The following is a 24,505-nucleotide window of genomic DNA, read 5'->3' as shown; positions in this document are numbered from 1 at the left end:
CATATAATACCAAAAAAGTAAGAAAGAAAACAGGAAAAGTGCAGTCAGTGATTTCAAGTCACTGACTCTGCTGGTAAAGACTTAACGAGAGTCACCAACTCATCTTGATTTGCTTGGAAATGCCCACAGGCCTATGTGAAAATCTCCCATCCTGGCTAGGACTATTGGTCACTCCAGGAGGTAAACTGATTTATGCTTCCTAATCCCAGTGTACTGCTTCTGCTTTTATCCACCTACTTCAGTTCACCTTTCCCATCTGAAAGATCGCCAAACGTCCTCTACCCAAGTGTCTTTCGTAGAACTGGCATATACAAATGGTGTGGGTTGCTGCAAAGTGATATTTGAAATACTCTTGAATCAGGCCTATGTGGGAAAACGCATTTGGTCTCTAGTCATTGTAAAGATACAGGCTGCATGCTCCTCCCCAGGAACACTCCCCAATCTACATATATCCAAAAGGAAAAACTGGGGAGTGATAACTGCTCTGACCCTCCCCAAGTAAGTGGGAACTATGTCACATGATCAAATAGTAATCAAAGCAGGAATGAGACTGATGATATGACTACTTCCTTTCATCAGAAAAAGTTTCTGTGAATTATTCTCAATTAAGAAACACATTAGAAGATTATTTTTTAAAGATTCATAGTGTCTAGGGGAAAACTTCTTCTTTTACAATTCCCCCAGTGACCATGGAAAAAATGTGAACAAAAATAAGGAAAATACTGCTCATTTGTCACAACTGTGGGGACCCCATGTATAAAAACTCTAGAAAAGAAGGAGTCACCAGATTCTGGAAAACTCACCTCTGAACAGGATTCCAGCCTCCACCACTGACACCATGTCCCACTTGTGTTGCTCTCCTTGCTCCCAGCCCACCTGCTGCAGGACCACATGCAGCCAGCCCACATGCTGTGAGTCCAGCTGCTGCCAGCCCTGCTGCCCCCAAACTTGCTATCAAACTACTCAAGCCACCTACTGCAGGACCATCTGCCGCAAACCTACCTGTGTGACCACCTGCTGGCAGCCCACCTGCTGTGAGTCCAGCAGCTGTGGACAAACCTGCAGCGGGTCCAGCTACTGCCAGCCTTGCTGCCGCCCTGTCTGCCGTCAGACCACCTGCTGTCGCCCTGTCTGCTGTCAGATCCACCTGCTGCCGCCCTAGCTGTGTGTCCAGCTGCTGCCAGCCCTCCTGCTGCTGATCACCTCTCCAAGAACCACCATCTCACATGGCATTCTAGATTTGGCATTCTAGAACAAATGTCACTTCCAAACATTGCTGAAAGCCAGCATTCTACCACCACATTTTTGTTACTCATCTGCCTGTTTAAAAGCTTGTGAATCAGCCTGATGGAGTGTGGAAGACTTCCTCCTGATTCTCTTCCTATGTGTGTGGTCCTGTGCTGGCTTCCTGCATCCTCCACGGGGAGTGTTGGTCTCTGCTTTGACTCTGAAATCATGATCTTTACCTTCTCTCCACATGTAACGTAGGGGAAAAAAATCCTCATGACTTTTCCTTCAGTTTCTGCTACGTATCTTCATAATACTCTTCATAATCACATTTCTTGTTCAATGTATTCATGGTTCTTGTACCCTGCTTTCTTCTTTTCATGATCACTTTGAGGTGTCTCCCTAGAAGCAGGGAATCTTACCCACATTTCTAAATAAATCCTCTTCCACTTTTCATCCCATGTTGTGTCTTTGGGTTATTGGACAGCTTTCCTGCTGTAAGGATTTACGCACAGGTGCATGTCACGTGCGTTGTTCCTTCTGAATTCATACGGTCCCCCACAAATTCTCTTCCCTTCTCACGTGAGAAAATGACCAACTTCATAGATTATCTCAAAGTGAACACACCCATGTCCCTATTACCAGGTTAAGAAATAGAACTTAACCCCTTTCGTTTCAAATTATCTCTCTCAATAGGAAGAGAAATTATATTGTGAGAATCATCCATGTAATTATCCATAGGACATTCATCCCCCTCTCTGTATGATCTTCACTGAATGAATATGATGTATTTTATTTGTATACTGTTGATATACATGTGGGCTGTTTGCCATCTGGGACTAATAAAAATTGTCCTGTTAAACATATATGAACATCTCTGTTGGATTAAATTCCATGAGTAGAATTATTCGTAGAAGTGTGTGGCCAAAGTGTTTATACTGTTCTCTGTAGAGGTCTTTCCCACTGCTATTAAATTTATTTCTAGGTATTTTATTTTGTATGCTATTATAGGCTATAGTTTAAATTTTTTATTCTTTCGCTGTTCCTGACATATATAAAAGCAATTAATTTATGTATGCTGATCTTGTTACCAAACTCCCTTACTATATCTAGTAGTTACTCAATAGATTTTTTTTTTAATTTTACGTGACCAGTCATACCAACTACAGTTGATGGCATTGCCCGTCTATAAAGTGGAACTTAAAGGACATAAATAGGAGCAAAATCAATTTTTGCAAAGGTATTTTATAGAAAAAGGGCTTTGTCAAGACAAGCAGAATTTCCTCTAGCCTGGAGGAGGATTTGAAAAATGAATGCATGTTTCTTAAATGCAGGTGGGATAGTCAACCATGGAAGTTCAGAGTTAGGAGAGGCTCACGTGCAAAAGTTGGCAGTGCACAGCCAAGAAGTGCACAGGGGAGAGGGACACTGCGCCTGAGTCTTCCAGTCCCTTGGGAAAGACCACGTGTTTGACATAAATGCAAGATGCCACTCAAATTTTCATCATTCCAAATACTTCTTCTAATTCTTTGCTCACAAAATAATCTTCTGATTGCTACTGATCTCTCCTTTAGATATTCATGCATGGAAAACTGGTAAAAAAAAAAAAAGCCTATAAGTAAAAAGCCTATAAAAACTATATTTATTGCAGTTATGATTGTGATTAAAAAATTGGCATATCAGTTTACGATGATGGATAAACTGTTATGCCCCAACAAGTGGACATCCTTTGTATGTAAATAAGAGTGAAATAAGCGTAGATTTCTGAATCTGCAAGAATCAAGTTCAGGCCCTCATAGATTTGTCAAAATATTGAAGGTCAACTTAAAAACCTTTCTGGGAAAGAGCTCTTTTTGCCTAGGTAATGGATAATATAATTTCATGGTACCATGTATTATTGTTTTTAATGTCATGCCTTTCAATGATTGTGGACTTGAGCGAATTACAGCAATGTCAGCAGTCAATCAGCCTTAGTGCTTGAACAACACTGAGGACTTAGGGACCTCACAGTGATTCAATAGTGGAAGGGAAATCGAATTAGCAATAAAAAAAAAAAAAAAAAAACCTCCCTAAAAATAGAAGTCCAGGACCGGACGGCTTCACCGGGGAATTCTACCAAACATGCAAAGAAGAACTCATACCAGTCCTTCACAAACTCTTCCACAAGATCAAAAAGGAGGGACTATTCCCAAATACATTCTGTGAAGCCACCATCACCCTGATACCAAAACCAGGCAAAGACACCACCAAAAAAGAGAATTACAGACCAATATCACTGATGAACATAGATGCAAAAATCTTACCAAAATATTAGCAAATAGAATCCAACAGCACATAAAAATGATTATACCTCATGATCAAGGGGTGTTCATCCAGGGACACAAGGGTGGTTCAACATACGCAAATCAATCAGTGTAATACATCACATCAACAAGAAAAAGGACAAAAACCACATGATCAACTCAACGGATGCAGAAAAAGCATTTGATAAAATTCAACACCCATTTATGGTAAAAACTCACACCAAAGCAGGTATAAAGGGAACATATCTCAGCATAATAAAAGCTATATATGACAAACGAATAGCCAGCATAGTACTCAACGGTGAAAAACTGAAAAGCTTCCCACTAAAATCTGGGACAAGACAAGGATGCCCACTATCACCACTCCTATTCAACATAGTCTTGGAAGTCCTAGCCACAGCAATCAGGCAAGAGAGAGAAATAAAAGGCATCCAAATTGGAAAAGAAGAGGTAAAAGTGTCACTATATGCAGATGACATGATACTATATATAGAAAATCCTAAAAGGTCCACGCAAAAACTACTAGAGCTGATCGAAGAATTCAGCAAGGCAGTAGGTTACAAGATTAACGTTCAAAAATCAGTTGCATTTCTTTACACTAATGATGAATCAACAGAAAAAGAAAGTAAAGAAACAATCTCCCTTAAAATAGCACCCAAAGTAATAAAATACCTAGGAATAAATCTAACCAAGGAGATGAAAGACTTATACATGGAAAACTATAAACCACTGATGAAGGAAATTAAAGAAGACTTTAAAAAATGCAAACATATCCCATGCTCCTGGATTGGAAGAATCAATATTGTTAAAATGGTCACAATGCCCAAGGCAATCTACAGATTTAATGCAATCTCTATCCAATTACCCAGGACATATTTCACAGAACTAGAACAAATCATAATAAAATTTATATGGAACCACAAAAGGCCAAGAATTGCCAAAGCATTACTTGAGAAAAAGAAAGAGGCTGGAGGAATAACTCTCCCAGACTTCAGACAATACTACAGAGCTACAATCATCAAGACAGCATGGTATTGGTACAAAAACAGACATATAGACCAATGGAACAGAATAGAGAGCCCAGAAATGAACTCACAAACTTTTGGCCAACTAATCTTCAACAAAGGAGGCAAGAATATACAATGGAATAAAGACAGTCTTTTTAGTAAATGGTGTTGGGAAAACTGGACAGCAGCATGTAAAACAATGAAGCTAGAACACTCCCTTACACCATATACAAAAATCAACTCAAAATGGGTCAAAGACTTAAACATAAGACAAGATACAATAAACCTCCTAGAAGAAAACATAGGCAAAACATTATCTGACATACATCTCAAAAATGTTCTCCTAGGGCAGCTTACCCACACAATAGAAATAAAAGCAAGAATAAACAAATGGGACCTAATTAAACTTACTAGCTTCTGCACAGCAAAGGAAACAAGAAGTAAAACAAAACGACAACCTCCAGAATGGGAGAAAATTTTTGCAAATGAGACCGACAAAGGCTTGATGTCCAGAATATATAAGCAGCTCATATGACTCAATAAGAAAAAAACAAACAACCCAATCCAAAAATGGGCAGAAGACCTAAACAAGCAATTCTCCAAGGAAGAAATACAAATGATCAATATACAAATGAAAAAATGCTCAATATCACTAATTGTCAGAGAAATGCAAATCAAAACTACAATGAGCTATCACCTCACACCAGTCAGAATGGTCATCATTCAAAAGTCCACAAATGACCAATGCTGGAGAGGCTGTGGAGAAAGGGGAACCCTCCTACACTGCTCGTGGGAATGCAGTTTGGTGCATCCACTATGGAAAACAGTATGGAGATTCCTCAAAAGACTAGGAATAGACTTACCATATGACCCAGTAATCCCACTCCTGGGCATATATCCAGAGGGAACCCTACTTCAAAAAGACACCTTCACCCCAGTGTTCATAGCAGCATTCTTTACAATAGCCAAGACATGGAAACAGCCTAAGTGTCCATCAACAGATGACTAGATAAAGAAGATGTGGTATATTTAGACAATAGAATACTAATCCGCCATAAAAACTGATAACATAATGCCATTTGCAGCAACATGGATGTTCCCGGAGAATGTCATTCTAAGTGAAGTAAGCCACAAAGAGAAAGAAAATACCATATGAGATCATTTATGTGTGGAATCTAAAAACAAACAAAAAAAACCATAAATACAAAACAGAAACAGAAACATAGACATACAATACAAACTTGTGGTTACCAAGGGCGTGGGGGGTGGGAAGGGACTAACTGGGAGCTCAAAAGTTGTAGATACTGACAGGCATATGCAGAATAGATAAACAAGATTATGCTATATAGCACAGGGGAATATATACAAGATCTTGGTGTAACTCACAGCAAAAAAAAAATGTGACAATGAATGTATGTCTGTTCACGTATAACTGAAAAATTGTGCTCTACACTGGAATTTGACACAACATTGTAAAATGACTGTAACTCAATAAAAAAAAATGTTTAAAAAAATAGTGGAAGGGATCCTTAGAAGCCCCTGGTAGATTTCACTCACAGAGGCTGCCAATCAAAGATACAATATTCCATCTGCCAACTGCTTGGATACCTCCAGTGATGTGACTTCCTACCTCCATGGCAGCTTATTTCATTTTCAGGCATCTCCCATGAATAAGGATTGATGAAGTTAACATCTGTCCATCCTGGGTCTCCTGTGTCTTTTGCTCAGTGGGATCATTTATGGTTAGATGGTCAGAATAGCATTGCTGAGCAATTCTTCCTCTCATTATAAACCTGTTTCCTGATATCCCATGCTGCAACATCATACTCCTTTCACTCTAATCCTGGCCAGTGTTTTCCCACCTCATAGGATGCACTTCTGACTGTGCACAGCATTTCCCTGTCAACTGCATGAACTCTAAGATGCTCGTTTTCCCCACGGCCCCTGGCAAGGTTAACCAGATCTTAATCATTAAAATAAATTCAGAGTGGTTTCTCTAAATGTTCTAGATGTTACCAGATTCTGATTTAGTGGGATGAAATATTCTTGAAATGTATGGACATGTCTTATCATTTTTACTACTTGGGTCTGTGCCAGTGTTGTAAGATGATTCTAGTTTGCATTATCCATTTTCCGTATAAGCTCCCTCATAGATCATGCATCTGTTCACCTCAGATGTTATCTTCAACCATAAATTATCTATGGTGGAAGAATCCTGTTATGGGAAATAAAATCGTATGGAAGACTATTCACATTCCGGGTCTGCCAGCCGCTACCTGTTGATTGGGGGAATATATTTAAGTCACTCCATGAACTGTTTCCCATGTGTATTGTGTCATCATCCTTTAAACATTTCTTTATTTTCCGACTACTGTCTCACATACGGTGCCCACCCATGGTGTAACCTGGAGGTGTTTTCTTTCTCTTTTTTCTCTTTTTCACTGGGTGAGCCAGCCTAAAGGCAGATTCCTTCATGAAAGGGCCACAATTCTTTTCTTCTTTTCGTGTGTACAACATTATAGTTCTCCTTCTGCATACCTCCAATGTGCTCACCACCAAAAATTTAGTTTCCATCAACATGAAGTTAATCCCGTTTACCCACTTTGCCGTCTCCCTACCGCCCCCCACCTCTGATAACCACTACTTTCTTCTCTGTATCTACCTGTTTGTGTTTGTTTGATTTGGTTGGTTCACTTATTTATGTTTTTATTTACTTATGTATTTACTTACCTCTTTCTTTCTTTATGTTTATTATAGCTTGTTGTATTCCACATATCAGTGAAGTCATACAAAATTTGACTCTCCCCGTCTGATTTATTTCACATAGGAAAATACCCTCAAAATACCGCCAATACATGTTGGTGCAAATGGCAGGATTTCATCTTTTGTTATGACTGAATAGTATTCCACTGTGTGTGTGCGCGCGCGCGCGCGTGTGCGTGTGAGTGAACCACGTCTTCTTCTTTATCCATTCAATCATAGTTGGGCACTTAGGTTGTTTCTTGGCTAGTGTAAAGAATGCCACCATGAACAAAAGGGTGCACATATCTTTTCAGATTAGTGTTTTCATATATTATCAAGTGATATCACAGGAACAAATCTGTTTGTCACCCTTACTTTTAGTAGAGAATTGTTCCTTTTCCCTTTCATCTCCTTGGCAATCTAAGATTTTGTCTTTTATGTACCTCTGTATGCCCAACTTCACAAAAGTGAGCCTCAAATTTACAAATCAGAAATATCCAAACCAAAGTACTTATAAAAAGCTACAACCCATGTGGGACAACAGCAGACTTTAGTGCCAATCTCAATGACTATAGAATACTTGGTGATCATTCTCAGCACAATTCCATTTGATTCCTGCAAAAAACATATGTGATTATACTATATAAACATGAAATACATTAAACGTCACTGGTCGATAACCCCAACAGCAACTTTTATGCCCGATAGAATGCTTTCTAATTGATTTATTTTTATTGAGTGAAATTCTTCAAATTCTATGGTGCTTTATAATTTTCAAAAGTTTCACACAGATGATTTTATATAATCTCATAATAATCCTTTTTTCTCTCCTACCCCCATGTTGCCCCTCCCCCCAACTGATAACCATTCACTTGTCCTCTACATCTGTGAATCTTCTTCTTGTTTGTTTTAATCACTAGTTTGTTGTATTTTAGAGATACCACGTAAGTGACATCATATGGTATTTATCTTTGAATTATTTCACTGAGCGTAATGCCTTCCAAGTCCATCCGTGTTGCTGCACTTTATGCCAGATAGAATGTTTACTACAACAGACCAACAGTTTCTGGGCTCAAAAGGTAGTAGAAAAAGGAGCTATCCCAATTTTAAAAACTGTGAGCAGTACACATGGTCACAATTTTGTGGGGTGGGAGAAAGAAGGGTCATGGGAAATGATATCCATTGACTGTTTGCAAGTGCTGAAAGATTGACTGATCGGACTGAGCCCTGGAGAAGCATGATTGGAAGATAAGGAGATCTGGAGAAGAATCACTTAGGTGGAGATGGGTGTGTGGGCAGAAAGTATTTCCTCCTTGTGTCCCATGTCGGTGCCCACCAGACAGTGCCCACCACTTAGGAGGCACCAGACAACACGACTGCGGGAGAACTCATCCCACCTCTGTCCTCAGGTGCACTGGTATCTACACAGGAGAGCATCAACAGAGTAGCCATGGTGGCAGAGGCAGAGGGTTGTGTGGACCCCACAGCTCAGGGTCCCTCTCACCATGGTTGCCTCTGCTGTATGTGCTGTTAGTCAGAAGCAAAGAAAGTTGTTGAGCCCTAACTGGTAATGTCACTCATGACACCGAACCATCCCACTCGAAGACAAGTTTTCTGCATGAGACCCCGTCTACATAGAGAAGGCACAAGTTCTTCCCTACTACGATTGCGTGTTTTGTGTATGGATTTGTCTTCCTTGTCTCAGTGCTATTACAGCCACTTAGAGTATCATCATCATGAGTTTGGACCAAGGGACCCGCTGTATGGTGAACAAGGTCAAACAACAGGCAGAAGTCCATGAGATCTGCTTGCTCTGCTCCACATCACATGGCAGAGAAATGGCTCACCTCATGGAAAATTGGAATGTCTTCTACATGTGCAGCCGAGAAACCTACTTAGAGTGACAACCTGTGAGATTGATAGGTTGTCTTCTGCATGTTGTATGTATCTTGATGCAGTGGGCACTAAGTGGTTCACATACAGGTGGCACCGTACAGGTGCATAAAAGTAGTATACGTAGTGTCAGAAAGTGATGGGTGGATGCGGGAGTGAAACCCTTCACTTTAATTCTCAGTAACATACTCAGGAATCTGTGCTTCCCATCTCCATGGATTTAGACTCTCCTGGGTTGAAGGTTTTAATCCTATGGAAGTCACATTTCTGTCAGGGGATACAACCTAATTTTACAAATGTCCTCTGGTCGTTTAGGGCTCCTCGTGTCAGTAGATCAGCAGGCAAGAAAGCTTACTATTACTTAGTGAGGGATAGTTATCATGAAGGTAGAGGGCAGAGGGAAATACATCTGAATGCAGAATTTCCCTGGAGTATCTCATGCTGTGTCCATGCCCAGGGATGACCACACAAGCAAGGACAGCAACCACAGCTTGCTGAGGGCATAGTCACCGGAGGCTCAGACATCTATTTCCTTGAGATGCAAATGTGGTGCCTTTGAGCAAGGAAAGACCTCATCCTGGATGAGTCTGTTTATGATTAGCTACATGACATTACACAATGAAATGTTTTTCTTCTGAAAATGGAGATAATTGGGTCGGAGGGCTATTATGATGCTCAGAATGGATAATGCAGACAGTGTGTAAAGCAGGTTAAAATTCCTATATCAGGAATGCTGTGCAATAAATCAAACACAATATGGGATAAATTATGATACGGAATTTATTGAGAGACACATAGGGAAGACTCCTGTATCCAGGAAGACAACTCAAAGTGATCATAAAAGAAAAAAGAAAGGTGTGAGAGCCACGAGTACATTGATAAAGAAAATATGATTATGAATAACATTGATCAGTTGCAGAAACCTATGAAAAAGTTACCAGAATTAGTTTTCCTTAGTCACTCAGAGGGACTGGGTGGACCTGACTTCAGAGTCAAAGCCCAGACAAACTCCATATCAAGGATGCACAAAGCTGGCCCATCATCCACCTACACGAGAGCAAGAGAATTGGGGGAAGTCCTCTGCACTCCAACAAGCTGATTCACATGCTTTAAACAAGCAGAAGAGTAACAGAAGTTCTGGGAGAGCATGCTGATAATTGGCAAACCTAGGAAGTGAATTTGCCCCCAAAATGGCAACTCAGTTGACAGATTGTGTTGGATGCAGGGGATGGCTCTTGGCGAGGTGATCAGCAGGAGGGCTGGCAGCAGCTGGACACACAGCTAGGGCGGCAGCAGGTGGTCTGACAGCAGACAGGGCGGCAGCAAGGCTGGCAGCAGCTGGATCCACAGCTCTGGGCCAGGCACCCAGGCAGGCAGCAGCACGTGGGCTGGTACCAGGTTCGGTGGCAGTACACGGGTGCACAGCTGGCTGGCTGGCAGCAGCTGGACCCACCGCAGTTTTGTCCGCAGCTGCTAGACTCACAGCAAGTGGACTGGCAGCAGGAAGGGCTGCAACAGCTGGTTACACAGGTGGGCTGGCAGCAGGTTTGTCCACAGCTGCTGGACTCACAGCAGGTGGGCTGGCAGCAGGTGGTCACACAAGTAGGTTTGCGGCAGGTGGTCCTGCAGCAGGTGGTCTGAGTAGCTTCATAGCAAGTTTGGGGGCAGCAAGGCTGGCAGCAGCTGGACTCACAGCAGGTGGGCTGGCGGCAAGGGGAGCAGCATGAATGGGTCATGGTGTCAGTGGTGGAAGTTGGAACTCCTGTTGAGTGGTGAGTTTCTCAGATTCTGATCACTCCTTCTGTTCTGGGGCTTTTATACACTGGACCCCCAGTGTTGGGACCAATAAGCAGGACTTTCCTGGTTGTTGTTTACGTTGTTTTTGGAGTCACTGGGTAATTGTTATGGAGGAAGTTGTTCTCTTTGCATTTTATAGAGATACCTCTGTAAATTAATGTTTGATCATTTTCTTAATTGTGACTACAACTTAAGAACATTTTCCAGAAATGAAACAGTCAGGAATCATCACCAGTAACATTTCTGGTCATGGACATCATCTGCTCATGTGATAGCTCCTCCTGCTGTCTCTGAGAAGGTGAGAACAATTCTGCCCTCTCAGCTTTGCTCCTTTGACTGTACTTAGATCAGGAAGGGCATTTAGAGGGTCAGGATGCAGATGCATTCTGTGATGAAGGAAGCCCTGCTTGAATCTAAGTCTGATCTCCCACAAAGTCTGATTCAAGACTAACACATTTATCTATGTTTGTGGCAACTGACTCAGAATCCCAGTTTTATCAGCGACATTTACATGGAAGATGATTGGCACAAAGTTTTTCAGATGCAAATCAGCACCAAATTAGGAGAATAGAGGCAGAAGTAGGGCACTGGTTTTCAGACAGCATCAATCTATTAATCTTCCAACATTATTTTCTATCTGGGCCACTAATCTCAGGTGAGATATTCCAACTTGTACTTACTTTTTTTTTTTTTAACAAATTGAGGCAATTGGGTTAGATAGGTTGATGGCCAAGATATATCTGAATTTGTAAGTTTATATTTCAATATATGTGGAACTCAGAATAATCATTGGCTCTTTAAAACATTGAACCAGTTTGTTCATTAAATCATGTTTAATAAAACTAAGGGTACAAAGTTCCTGAAAAAAAAAGTGAAAGATGCAGACATAATTTTTAAGCATACTTGATACATTTCAGTTCATTATTCATTTTTTTAATTCCTCATTTTGAACAGCTTCATGGAGATATAATTCACAGACTATACAATTCAGCTGTTTAAAGTGCACAGTTCAGTGGTTTTTAGTATATTCACTGAGCTGGGCAATTATTACCGTAATAAAAATTTTAGACGATTTTCATTATGCCATAAAGAAACCCCATACCCATTACTCCCCATTCCACCTACAGCTCCAACAACCCTAGTCAACCACTGATCTACTTTCTGTTTCTGTTGATTTCCCTATTCTGGACATTTCATATAAATGGAATTGCACAATAGTGGGCTTTTTTCTGGCTTCTTCCCTTAGTATAATGTTTTCAGGTTTCATCCATGCTGTAGCATATGTCAGTATTTTTATCACCAAATAATATTCCATTGTATGGATGGACCGTACTTTGTTTATTCATCAGTTGATAAACCTTTGGTTTTGCAGTGCATTGAGTGGTGGCCACCAAAATATATGTCCATCCCTTAAGAGCCCTGAAACTTATGAATGTGACCTTATTCGGAAAAAGGTTCTTTGCAGATGCACTTAAGTTAGGGATCTCAAGATGAGAACATCCTAGTGGGCCCTAAATCCAAGGACCAAAGTTCTTATAAGAGGCACATAGAGGAGAGAGAAAGGAGGAGACATGTAAAGATCAGGCAGAGATTGGATTGATGCAGCCACAGCCAGCCAAGGAACCCCAGAAGCCACCAAAAGCTGGAAGAGGCAAGGAAGGAATCTCCCCTAGAAACTTCAGAGGGAGCACAGTCCTACCAGAACTTTGATTTCAGATTACTGGCTTTCAGAACTGTGAGAGAGTAAAATTCTGTTATTTTAAGCCACCCAGTTTGTGGTGATTTGTTTCTGCAGCCTTGGGAAACTGACACAAGATTGTTTCCACTTCTTGGCTATTATGAATAGTATTGCAGTGAACATTCACATACAAGTTTTTGTGCGGGTGTATGTTTTCATTTCTCTTGGGTAGATACCTAGGAGTGGAGTTGCTAGATCATATGGTAACTGTTTCACATTTAGAGGAACTACCAAACTGCTTTCCAGAGCAGTTATGCAATGTCAACCACAAAAATGTTTTGAACATATTAGAACTCATAGATACCTCAGGTATCATCTCATCTAGTCTAGTTTCATGAAAGAAAAAAAAACTAAGTAACCAAAAAAAGTGCACTCAGTGATGAGAGGTAATTGATTGACTCTGGGTAAAAACATGACTGTAGTTACAGTCACCAGCTCATCTCGATTTGCTTGGAACTGCCTCCAATTATATGTGAAAACTCACCTCCTGAGAATCCCTCAGTTGGTACAGCTGGTCACCCCAGGACATAAACTGATGCTTCCTCAGCCCCAGTGCACTACTTCTACCTCTGCCCACCTGCTTTGGTTCTGCTTTGCCATTGGAAAGCCATTGTGCCAAAAATCCTCTATTCAAGTGTCTGATAGGACTGGGCTACCCAGGGCGGGCTGGTTGCTACAGAGGGATGCCTAAGTCTTGGATCAGGCTTTGTGGAAACACACTTGGACTCAGGCATGGCTTCATTTTGTCACTGTGAAGAGATCAGCATCGTGTCCCTCCCCCCAAGTATACTTTCTAATCTATGTACAACCAAAGGAATAAAATTGAGGAGGGATTCTGTGAGATGACTGTACTGACACTCATAGGGCCATCAGAAAGTGTATCATGTGACTAGTTTATAGTCTATGATCAAAGCAAAATTGGTGCTGATGTGACTGCCTTCCTTTTTCTGAAAAAGTTTCTAAGGATTACTGTCAATTAAGAAACACATTAAACACTTTTTTCTGAAGAGTCATTGCATTTAGAGAACAATGTCCTCTTTTACAATTTCACCATGACTATGAAGGACAAGGAAGTCCTGCTCGTTGGTCTCAACTTTGGGGCGCCCCTGTATAAAAACTCCAGAACAGAAGGAGACATGAGATTCTGGAAAACTCAACATTAACAGGAGCCCGCCCTCCACCACTGACACCATGACCGTGCTGTTCTCCTTGTTGCCAGCCCACCTGCTGTGGGTCCAGTAGCTGTGGACAAACCTGCAGCCAGTCCAGCTGCTGCCAGCCTTGCTGCCAGCCAGCTAGCTGTGCGCCCGTGTACTGCCACCAAACCTGGTACCACCCCACGTGCTGCTGCCTGCCTGGGTGCCTGGCCCAGAGCTGCAGATCCAGCTGCTCCCAGCCTTGCTGTGTGTCGGCTGCTGCCAACTGTCCTCCTGCTGATCCTCCCACCATGGAATCATGTGACACAGACCAACCTTCTGCCATCCAACTTGTGAGATCTCCAGTTACTGCCACCAGCTCCATCACCCGGCTTCACTAGCGTCTGGTGGGCTGCCACTATCTTTCTATTAGTCATATTGAATAAGAGGCACTGTGAGATGGTGTAGTGACATGCAGTTGACTTCAGTTTTATTTTCTTCATTTTATTTGCAGCCAATCTCTGTGATACCTGCAGATCTTAGGGCTCCTTGACCTACAGTCATTGCATCAGCCTTGCAAAAATGATCACCATTTTTCCTAAGTAACCTAAAGCACAAATCATTGTGATAGTTTTCTTAGGTTCCTTCCATGTTTACTATTTCTTTATAATCATTTCTTTTGTAGTGGACTCATGATTCTTCTGTTTCACTTCCTCCTCTTTATGATGACCCTGTATTGTCTTCCAAGCTATGAGGAAGCTTCTCTGATTCCATCCTGTTGAAGCCTTTGCTGTCTTCCAGCCTATATTGTGATTTGACTTTTTGTGCAACATTTTCTCGTAAATCCTCTCATTCATATTTTATTTCACAGGTATTTTCTGTTCTGAGCCTGACAATGACCCCAAAACTGACAGAACCAAAATGACCACGTCACAGTAAATTAAGCATGGACATAGAACTGGGCACTGAGCTAACTGTACCGTGGAAATTTTACTTTGGAGCCATCCACATCTCTCTAAAACATCATCCTGAGGGAAACAGAAGAATTTGATAAAGAAAAGAAACCAGCACTCTGAGAAGCTGTGGTGGGTGTAATAGGTATGAGTCTAGTCCTCCAAAGTAGGAACCATATTTTCTGAAGAAGAACTGAAGAAAAAGAGGAGATCTAGATATTTGCTGGAAAAAGACATGATACTGGCTGTGGGACGAAAAGGGTATTTTATGACCAGAGCCATCTTCTTGTTTTAGGTCCTAGAAGACCTCACAGGGCAGAGGGATTCTGTGAAGAGGCTGCCAGGTTCTCTGATTTGCTTCATGATGGGGAGGGATAAACTAAGGGACTATTACCGTTTACTGCGTTACTACAAGTACTAGGCTTGATATTTTCTCATCATTTCTAATTCACAATCTAACCGTAAGAAAAAGGTTTATTATCCCCATTTAACAGATGAGGAGACAGAGGCTAAGGAAGATGAACTAACCTGCTTAAAGTTGCACCACTAGCCAACAGTTTATGTGGCTTCAAACCCTAGGCTGTTTGCACCACACTCACGTGTGCCCGACGCCCCCTGCTCCCACCAGACTGGGGAGAGAACCTCGGTCTGTGAAGCCTTGAATGCGAAAACAGATTACTTGGTGCTTTAACACAGTTTATCTCACTCTCCTTTCAATAGTAGGGACTTTGCAGAGGCGAAAGAAGTAAGAGTTACATCTGGAAATTAAAGTGTCGCTTACTTCAACAAGATTTATCGAGTACTTACTGAGTACTGTGCCTGTGGACAAGACATTCAAGTTCCCCATCTTTATTTTACTAAGTGGGATGCAAACAGGAGATGAAATTTATACACCTGAAGTAGGGGTAATGAACTTATATCACTAATGATCACTAATGATATGGAAAAATGGTTCAGGAGGGCTGTATGCAGGCAGGATTGTATCTGGCTGACACAACAGGGAGGGGAAGAAAGGGGAAAAAAAAAAAACCTCATATTGATCCCATGAACCAACTTACTATGTAAAAATAGCAAGAGTGATGTTGAAAGAAGAATTTGGGTACAGAAATTCCCCAGCAAGGTATACATAAAAACAATGAACACTGACTGGTTGGAATATATTAAGTAATGTTCTCAAAAGCCTGCAGTTAATAGGCAACAGAACACGCATGATGTAAATACTCATCTATCTGATTTCAGTCCCCATGGCCCAACCTCTCCTATCTTCTGCAATGGAGAACATAAGGATGAACACAAAAGGACGGGTGTATAGGTGAGCTCTCATTATGTGGGCATGCTTTACAGACTTCCTGACCAGACACAGAGAATTGATGGTGTGTTGAAAATGCAAATCACAGAACGGGCACATGTACAAGGAAAAGGGATGAAGGGACACCCAAATCTCTGCATGTTGCAGGGGGATTCTCAGTGTAACTAAGACACAGTAGAAAGTTCTTAAGCATGCAGGTAAACCACTCTGAACTTGATTTTAACAATGAGGTGGCCCTGGTAAGCAAAGTTAATGATGATAAACTTGCTACAGTCAGACTATCTTAAACTTTGTGAAACCCAGTCACAGAAATTGCTGGCTTGACTAGAACTATGTTCTACAGAGCATAAAGATAATTGCCATGTTTAGAGGAAAAGGAATGTGATTTCAGGTCACTGAAATAAAGGGCAGAGCTAATAAGGGTAGGAAAGTACTCAGAAATGCCATTCTAATTGTACAGTCAGGGATGCTTCTGATGGAGGAGAAGTTCAGGATGTATAGAGCGAGTGTAACCTGAAATGTGGAGAAACTCTTTAAAAGAGCTTCCCAAGGGTAAAAGAGACCCAACCCTTGATTACTAGATATTCAAGCATGGGAACTCACAACCACTTGGCAGGTAGTTTATCAAGATTGAGTGAGGTCTTTAAACACTCTCTGCCTTGCCGCAGCCTCATTTGATTGATTGGTTGCTAACATGTTATCATTCTCTGAAGTTCATAAGTATTAAAATTATTAAAAAATAATTCCCATTATTTGTTTTATAAGTTGGTATGTCTCATTGATGGGGATATTAGACATGTCTTTTCAATGTATGTGTATGTTCTTTACATTCACAAATCCTCTATTTATTTTTATTGAAGTATAGTTGATTTACCATACTGTGTTAGTTTCAGGTGTACAGCAAATTGATTCAGTTATACACATACATGTATGTATATATTTTTTTCAGAGTATTGTCCATTATAGGTTATTACAAGATATTGAATATAGCTCCCTGTGCGCTACAGGAGGTCTTTGTAATTCATCTATTTTTTTTAATTGAAGTACCATCAGTTACAGTGTGTCAATTCCTGGCGTACAGCACAATGTCCCAGTCATGCATATATGCACATATATTTGTTTTCATATTCTTTTTCATTAAAGGTTTATTTTATATATAGTAGTGTGTATATGTTAATCCCAAACTCCTAATTTATCCCTCCCTACCCTCCACCAACCCTTTCTCCTTTGGTAACTGAGTTTTCTATGTCTGTGAGCCTATTTTCAGTTTGTTAATAAGTTCATTTGTGTCATTTTTTTTTAGATTACACATGTAAGTAATATCAGATGATACTTGTCTTTGTCTGTGAAGTTCATAAGCATTTAAATACATAATGCTTGAATGAAAATATACACACTGCCATGATAACAGTCATTCCCTTGGAGTGGTAGGGAGGCTGTTTCCCAAAAGGCAATCAGGGTCTTAATAAAGTCATCAGAGACTAGCCTTGAGCCTGCAGACTATGGGAGATTCGATTTTGTTTACATACATACTTACGTGCCTTGTAAACAAGCATGAAGCCACCTCTTGGAACAGACTCAGTTAGCCAAGCCCATAAAGCAAGGATGCTGATTTATGACCTTACAGGAGAATTAACTGCAACAGGATCTTCTCAACCACCACATGAGCAAGGAGTCCGCAAAGGAAGTTAAAGGAACTCAACGTCAGATGGCATTTGACGCATTCATTTTATAGCAGGTCTCACCAGTGAAACTTGAAAACTCACAATCCCACAACTCACCGTCCACCCTCCCTAGCAGTGCCCGAGTGGTCACTGCCAACATTCTCTTGTCTTAACTCTGAGACTCTGGGGTTCACCAACACCCTCAGGTAAGTTTCACATTTCATATATCTTTAATCAGTTCCGAATCAACTCCTCAGACTTTAAAGATATCCTTCTCCTTAAGGCGACATTACATAATTCGCTTTGTGCCTTTTTAATGTAGATCCTGAGTCTTGGGTGGCGTCTCACTGTGGTCCCCACTTGTCACGCATCTGCACTCACACACTGCGTTGTGAGCATCCATGATTAAATGTATGTTTTGGCTCATTCTGGCTATTTATAATAGTTCTAATTGTATTTCTCAGTAACTTAGGGTTTATTTACATTTCTCTTCTTTTCTAAGTATTAAAAAAAAAAGGAGGAAAAGAATCCTTAGTGATGTGGAGTTAACATCAGAATATTGCGCTGACTCTGATTTTTGTGTGTCTTTGTTTAGCAGGTTATAATCTAACATCTCCTGCTTGTTTTGAGTGACACACCCATCACATTCCTTCCCTCCCTCCTGTGAGTTACTCTAGTGATTACACTATAGTTAATTTACTCTTCTTAAGATTGGGATGGAACTTGAAAGGCTATCCCTAGGTTAGGCGCTCTAGTGTAATGTAATATTGTTAGGGAAAGAACAGGGGTTAATTTCAGAAAACCATTCTCAGTTTTTGTTTCCTTCATTCAAAGCTGGGGGGCGGTTGGGGGGCACTTAGCGCTTTCATCACTGGAAACTGTCTCCATGGAATCTCTCCATGGTTCTCGCTCAATCTACATGGTTCAGAAAGTGCACCTTGGGATTTTTCTTGTGTACGCACTTGAAACAGAATAGCTGTTAGACTCCAGGCCCAAACTCTGCAACAGACTTCATTTCATTTAAGGAAAATGAGACAAGTTTTAGAAATGACAACAAAAGAAGCTATTTCAAAGTCAAATTAATCACAAAAGAAATAGGAATTTTACAGGCTCGGAGGTAACTTACTTAGAAAATACAAGATTAAGAATCAAAAGTAAAATTGTAATAATTCCCACTTCAGTAAACAAATATAGATATTAATCTGGGAAAATAAGGGGTATTCTACAACTAGAGAAATTTAGACTATTAAGAATTGTTGGTTGTGATTGATCAAAGAGATGTTTGCAACATTTCAGTTTCTTTTTGTAACTCCAGCTTAGAGATCTTGGCAAACAATGACAAGATCTACGTTCCCAAAGAGATTCTAGGTCAGTCCTTTAATCTAATACATCTTTAAAAACCAAATCCTCAAGGCTGATTGTTCAGGCCCAAGTAATTGCAATTGCTCAACATTTGTACAGAACAATGTTTTCCCTGGTTGCTTCATTATTCTGATATCCTTTTTCCTACCTTTTACTCTAACTTTGAATAATCTTTCTAACTACAATAGGGCCTTCCTGTTTAATCTCCTAATAATCTCAACTCATCTTAAAACCTCTTGTGGGGAGGGTATAGCTCAGTGGTAGAACACAAGCTTAGCATGCATCAGGTCCTGGGTTTCATCCTCAGTACTTCCATTAAAAAGTAAATAAATAAACAAACAAACAAACCAAATTACCTCCCCCCTTCTGACTGATATGAGCCCTGAGTCCTTTCAATATTCCCCTTAAGAAAGCATTTTACATGTTTACGAAGCACTTCCAATCTCCCCACGTATCCTGTGACCAGCATGCATATTGATACTCTTATTTGGACTATGAGGATCATCTGATGGTGTCTGCAACATAGGACAGAATAACTGAGCCAGGTTTTATGTGTTTGTGTCTGTGATCAGTTGCAGGTTTGGATCAGAATTGTCCTTTCATTCCCATGTAGTAGTTCTCCACCTACCCACTCCATTAGATGCAGGCAACACTTGCGGGGCGGTGGGGGGGGCTTCTGGTTAAAAGGCTAATTATTGGGATTTTGGTTCTTTTTATTATGAAGCTGAACTCCCAATAATTCATTCATAAGGAAGGACTAAATTAAGTGGAATTTTAAAAGGCTCAGTTTATCAACCTGACACAGTTGCAAACATGGGCATGTTTCATAATGGATGTCATGATTGAGACATAGACCTTTTACCTTGGATCCTCAAATCCCTTGAGATCTGGTATTTATGCCATCAGTCCACTCCTCTCCCTTTTCTTAGACCTTTAGTTCCTCAAATCTCCAGTCCTTTGTATGAGCTGCTCAAGGCTGCACTGCTCCTTGACTTCTGCCAGTTCCCCCAGACCCATAAATCCAACCCACAACTTGGGTCACTCTCTTTTTCTCCCTCCAGCCACCCTATTACCTAGAATTTATGGGAAGATCTAAAGAATATATTTTTAAAATGTGCCTATGTACAAATGTTAATGGAAACAAGGCCCTGGCAATTCCTGCCCAGTCTCAAAACTGACACAACAAGCTCTACTCAACCTCTCCTGACACCAGGGAAATCTCTCAATTAGAGGCCTTGATAGGAGGGGTACAATCCTGTGTTATCTCTCCCCAGAACTTCTTTTTTGAAGGTCATTGATTTACAGCACCAACATGGGCCATTATCAGACTCTTTCTCCATGCCCAAACCATAAATCGCCCCCCCCCCAAAAAGTCTAAATTGTATAGGTAGTTGTAAACTTGATAAGGAAAGCATGCAAGCTTGGCCTCTCCTTTGTTATACCTGTGTTCACAGTGGTTGTAACTGTCCCTGGCCAGAAAGCCTTCAGATCCTCCTAAACAAAACATTCCTTATCCAAGATAAGAGTATAATTAAAAAAAAAAAAAAAAAAAAAAAACAAGTTCTTTAGCCTCATTCAGATTCTTGCTTGCAGCAAAGATTAAGATGGAAAGGAACAAACTTCAAGTAATCTTGTACCACTTAGGACTGATTTCCAGCAAAGTTAACCCAGTTCTCTCTAAGCATTCCTGTTTAACTGCCCAATAGTAATAAATACAGCAAAGTATAAATATACCTAATATACAGAGCAAACAACTAAGTAAGACCCCCCTCCTCAAAAAAGTATTTTCCCCCACCAAATAGATGACTTACAAGAAGAATAAGATTTCACTTAAGATCCATTGGTAGAATTATGACCATGACTTAAGAAAAGAGGACATCTCAGTATTACTCAGTATTACATATGTAAAGGATAATATTTGAACAGAATTGCGAAGAAAGAAAATTGAAAAGAGGGATTAATAGCTCTAAATGGGTGTGGACAGTGTGCAGAACATTTAGTTTCTCTAAATGAGTTCGAGTTTACTGACCTTAGCCAAAATACTTCTCAAATACTAATATACCTTCCAAGTGAGGACACTAAACCTTTGTTGATGATATTTGAAAATCTGAAAAATTGTGGGGAATCTGAGACATAAAGAGATAGGTGGGCATCCGCATCATAGAGAATTTTTGTACAATCTGAGCTGACTGAAATAAGAAACAGACTCGCAGGAACTGGTGACTGTCCCAGTGTTTGCAATCTATGCACCAGGATTTGAATTAGAAGAGCTGTTTTTGTTCACTGACCCTTAATAACTTACAGTGTCCATTGCACAACAGTATATTATTGTTGTTGTTGTTGTCTGTAACAGCATTTGTAGCATTTTCTGTATTTCAAATTATTGAATCTTCATTCTGTTTAATGCCTGAATTGCCTCTTCCTCCTTCTTCTCTTTGCTCTAAACTGGTAAATATTAACTTCCTTTGTACAGATCTGTCCTAAGAAAGGTGCACCTGGTGCTTCCATGGAAGCTGCACCTCTTTGCCTTGAGTGACATCCTCTTCCTTCCCCCTCTTTCCTGATAGTTCAGTTCAGTGGTGTCAAATCTTTTTCTGATGCTTTGAGACACATGTAAAACAGGCCGCTTACATTTATTCCTCTGGTGGAGTAATACATTATCAGGGAAATAACAGGATTTGATTTAAAACACCCCTTAGTCTTCACTGACCTTGTCAAAAAGTTGGGCTTTCTGGCCACTAGTGATAGTTTGGGTTGAGTGTCATTAGAAATTGGAGAGGCAAAAAGAGACAGAAAGAAAGAAACAAGGATTCCTAGTGAGTTGGATGCAGGCTGCAGTCTTTTGGGATCTGATCTCTTCTCCCAAATTCCGTTTGAAACCAAGGGTGGTCATCGGTTAGATCCCTTAAACTATAACTTGCTTAATAAATAATATCTTATAATCTATCAACAACAGAGAAACAAAGGAGAAAAAAAGGAAAGCATGGAGATTAAACAATATGTTATTGAAAAAACAATGGATCAATGAGGAAATCAAAGCTGAAATTAAAAAATACCTTGAGACAAATGACAATGAAAGCACAACCACTCAAAACCTATGGGACACAGCAAAGGCAGTGCTAAGAGGGAAGTTTATAGCGATACAGGCCTTCCTCAAAAAAGAAGAACCATCTCAAATAAACAATTTAACCCACCACCTGAATGAATTAGAAAAAGAAGAATAAAAAGCCCCAAAAAGCAGCAGAAGGAAGGAAATAATAAAGATCAGAGAGGAATTAAATACAATAGAGATTAACAAGACCATAGAAAAAAATCAACCAAACCAAAAGCTGGTTTTTTGAAAAAGTAAATAAAATCGACAAACCTGTGGGCAAACTCACAAAGAAGAAAAAAGAGAGAGCACAAATTAGCAAAATAAGAAAGGAAAATGGAGAAATTACAACAAACAAAATAGAAATACAGAATATCATACGAGAATATTATGAAAAACTATATGGAACCAAACTGGATAACCTAGAGGAGATGGACAAGTTTCTGGAAACATACTGTCCACCAAAACTGAATCAAGAAGAATCTGAACACTTGAACAATCCGATCACTAGAAAGGAAATAGAAATAGCAATTAAAAACCTCCCTACAAATAAAAGTCCAGGACCGGACGGCTTCACCGGGGAATTCTACCAAACATATAACGAAGAACTCATACCAGTCCTTCTCAAACTCTTCCAGACGATTGAAAAGGAGGGAATACTCCCAAACTCATTCTATGAAGCCACCATCACCCTGATACCAAAACCAGGCAAAGACACTACAAAAAAAGAGAATTATAGGCCAATATCACTGATGAACATAGACGCCAAAATCCTCACCAAAATTTTAGCAAATAGAATCCAACAACACATAAAAAAGATTATACATCATGACCAAGTGGGGTTCATCCCAGGGACACAAGGCTGGTTCAACATACGCAAATCAATCAGTGTAATACATCACATCAACAAGAGAAAGGACAAAAACCACATGATCATCTCAATCGATGCAGAAAAAGCATTTGATAAAATTCAACACCCATTTATGATAAAAACTCTCGCCAAAGTGGGTATAGAGGGAACATATCTCAACATAATAAAAGCTATATATGACAAACCTACAGCCAGCATAGTACTCAACAGTGAAAAACTGAAAAGCTTCCCACTAAAATCTGGGACAAGACAAGGATGCCCACTATCACCACTCCTATTCAACATAGTCCTGGATGTCCTAGCCACAGCAGTCAGGCAAGAGAGAGAAATAAAAGGGATCCAAATTGGAAAAGAAGAGGTAAAAGTGTCATTATATGCTGATGACATGTTACTATATATAGAAAACCCTAAAAGGTCCACACAAAAGCTACTAAAGCTGATTGAAGAATTCAGCAAGGTAGCAGGTTACAAAATTAACGTTCAAAAATCAGTTGCATTTCTTTACACTAACGATAAATCAACAGAAGAAGAAAGTAAAGAAACAATCCCCTTTAAAATAGCACCCAAAGTAATAAAATATCTGGGAATAAATCTAACCAAGGAGGTGAAAGAATTATACACAGAAAACTATAAACCATTGATGAAGGAAATTAAAGAAGACTTTAAAAAATGGAAAGATATTCCATGCTCTTGGATTGGAAGAATCAATATTGTTAAAATGGTCACACTGCCCAAGGCAATCTACAGATTTAATGCAATCCCTATCCAATTACCCAGGACATATTTCACAGAACTAGAAAAAATCATAATAAAATTCATATGTACCATCAAAGACCTAGAATTGCCAAAGCATTACTGAAGAGAAAGAAAGAGGCTGGAGGAATAACTCTCCCAGACTTCAGGCAATACTATAGAGCTACAGTCATCAAGACAGCATGGTATTGGTACCAAAACAGACATATAGACCAATGGAACAGAATAGAGAGCCCAGAAATGAACCCACAAACTTTTGGTCAACTCATCTTTGACAAAGGAGGCAAGAATATACATTGGAAAAAAGACAGTCTTTTTAGTAAATGGTGTTGGGAAACCTGGACAGCAGCATGTAAAACAATGAAGCTAGAACACTCCCTTACACCATATACAAAAATCAACTCAAAATGGATCAAAGACTTAAACGTAAGACAAGATACAATAAACCTCCTAGAAGAAAACATAGGCAAAACATTATCTGACACACATTTCAAAAATTTTCTCCTAGAAGAAATAAAAGCAAGAATAAACAAATGGGACCTAATGAAACTTACAAGCTTCTGCACAGCAAAGGAAACCAGAAATAAAACAAGAAGAAAACCTACGGAATGGGAGAAAATTTTTGCAAATGAGACCGACAAAGGCTTGATCTCCAGAAT

At 40.0% G+C, this 24,505-nt stretch overlaps 1 protein-coding gene across 1 annotated transcript; it reads left to right on the top strand.

Moving 5' to 3' along the window:
* The first annotated feature begins 571 nt into the window (after positions 1 to 571).
* Positions 572 to 23,697, top strand: LOC141573536 (uncharacterized). The gene is given in 5 exon segments (XM_074341904.1): positions 572 to 1,138; positions 1,140 to 1,194; positions 10,542 to 10,774; positions 13,921 to 14,250; positions 14,715 to 23,697. Coding segments are annotated over 4 exon segments (912 nt in total). The 5' UTR covers positions 572 to 838; the 3' UTR covers positions 14,245 to 14,250; positions 14,715 to 23,697.
* The last annotated feature ends 808 nt before the right edge of the window (positions 23,698 to 24,505 follow it).

This window comes from Camelus bactrianus, chromosome 16 (genome assembly GCF_048773025.1).
Source record: "Camelus bactrianus isolate YW-2024 breed Bactrian camel chromosome 16, ASM4877302v1, whole genome shotgun sequence".
Classification (NCBI taxonomy): Eukaryota; Metazoa; Chordata; class Mammalia; order Artiodactyla; family Camelidae; genus Camelus; species Camelus bactrianus.
This window is presented reverse-complemented; position numbering and strand designations above follow the sequence as displayed.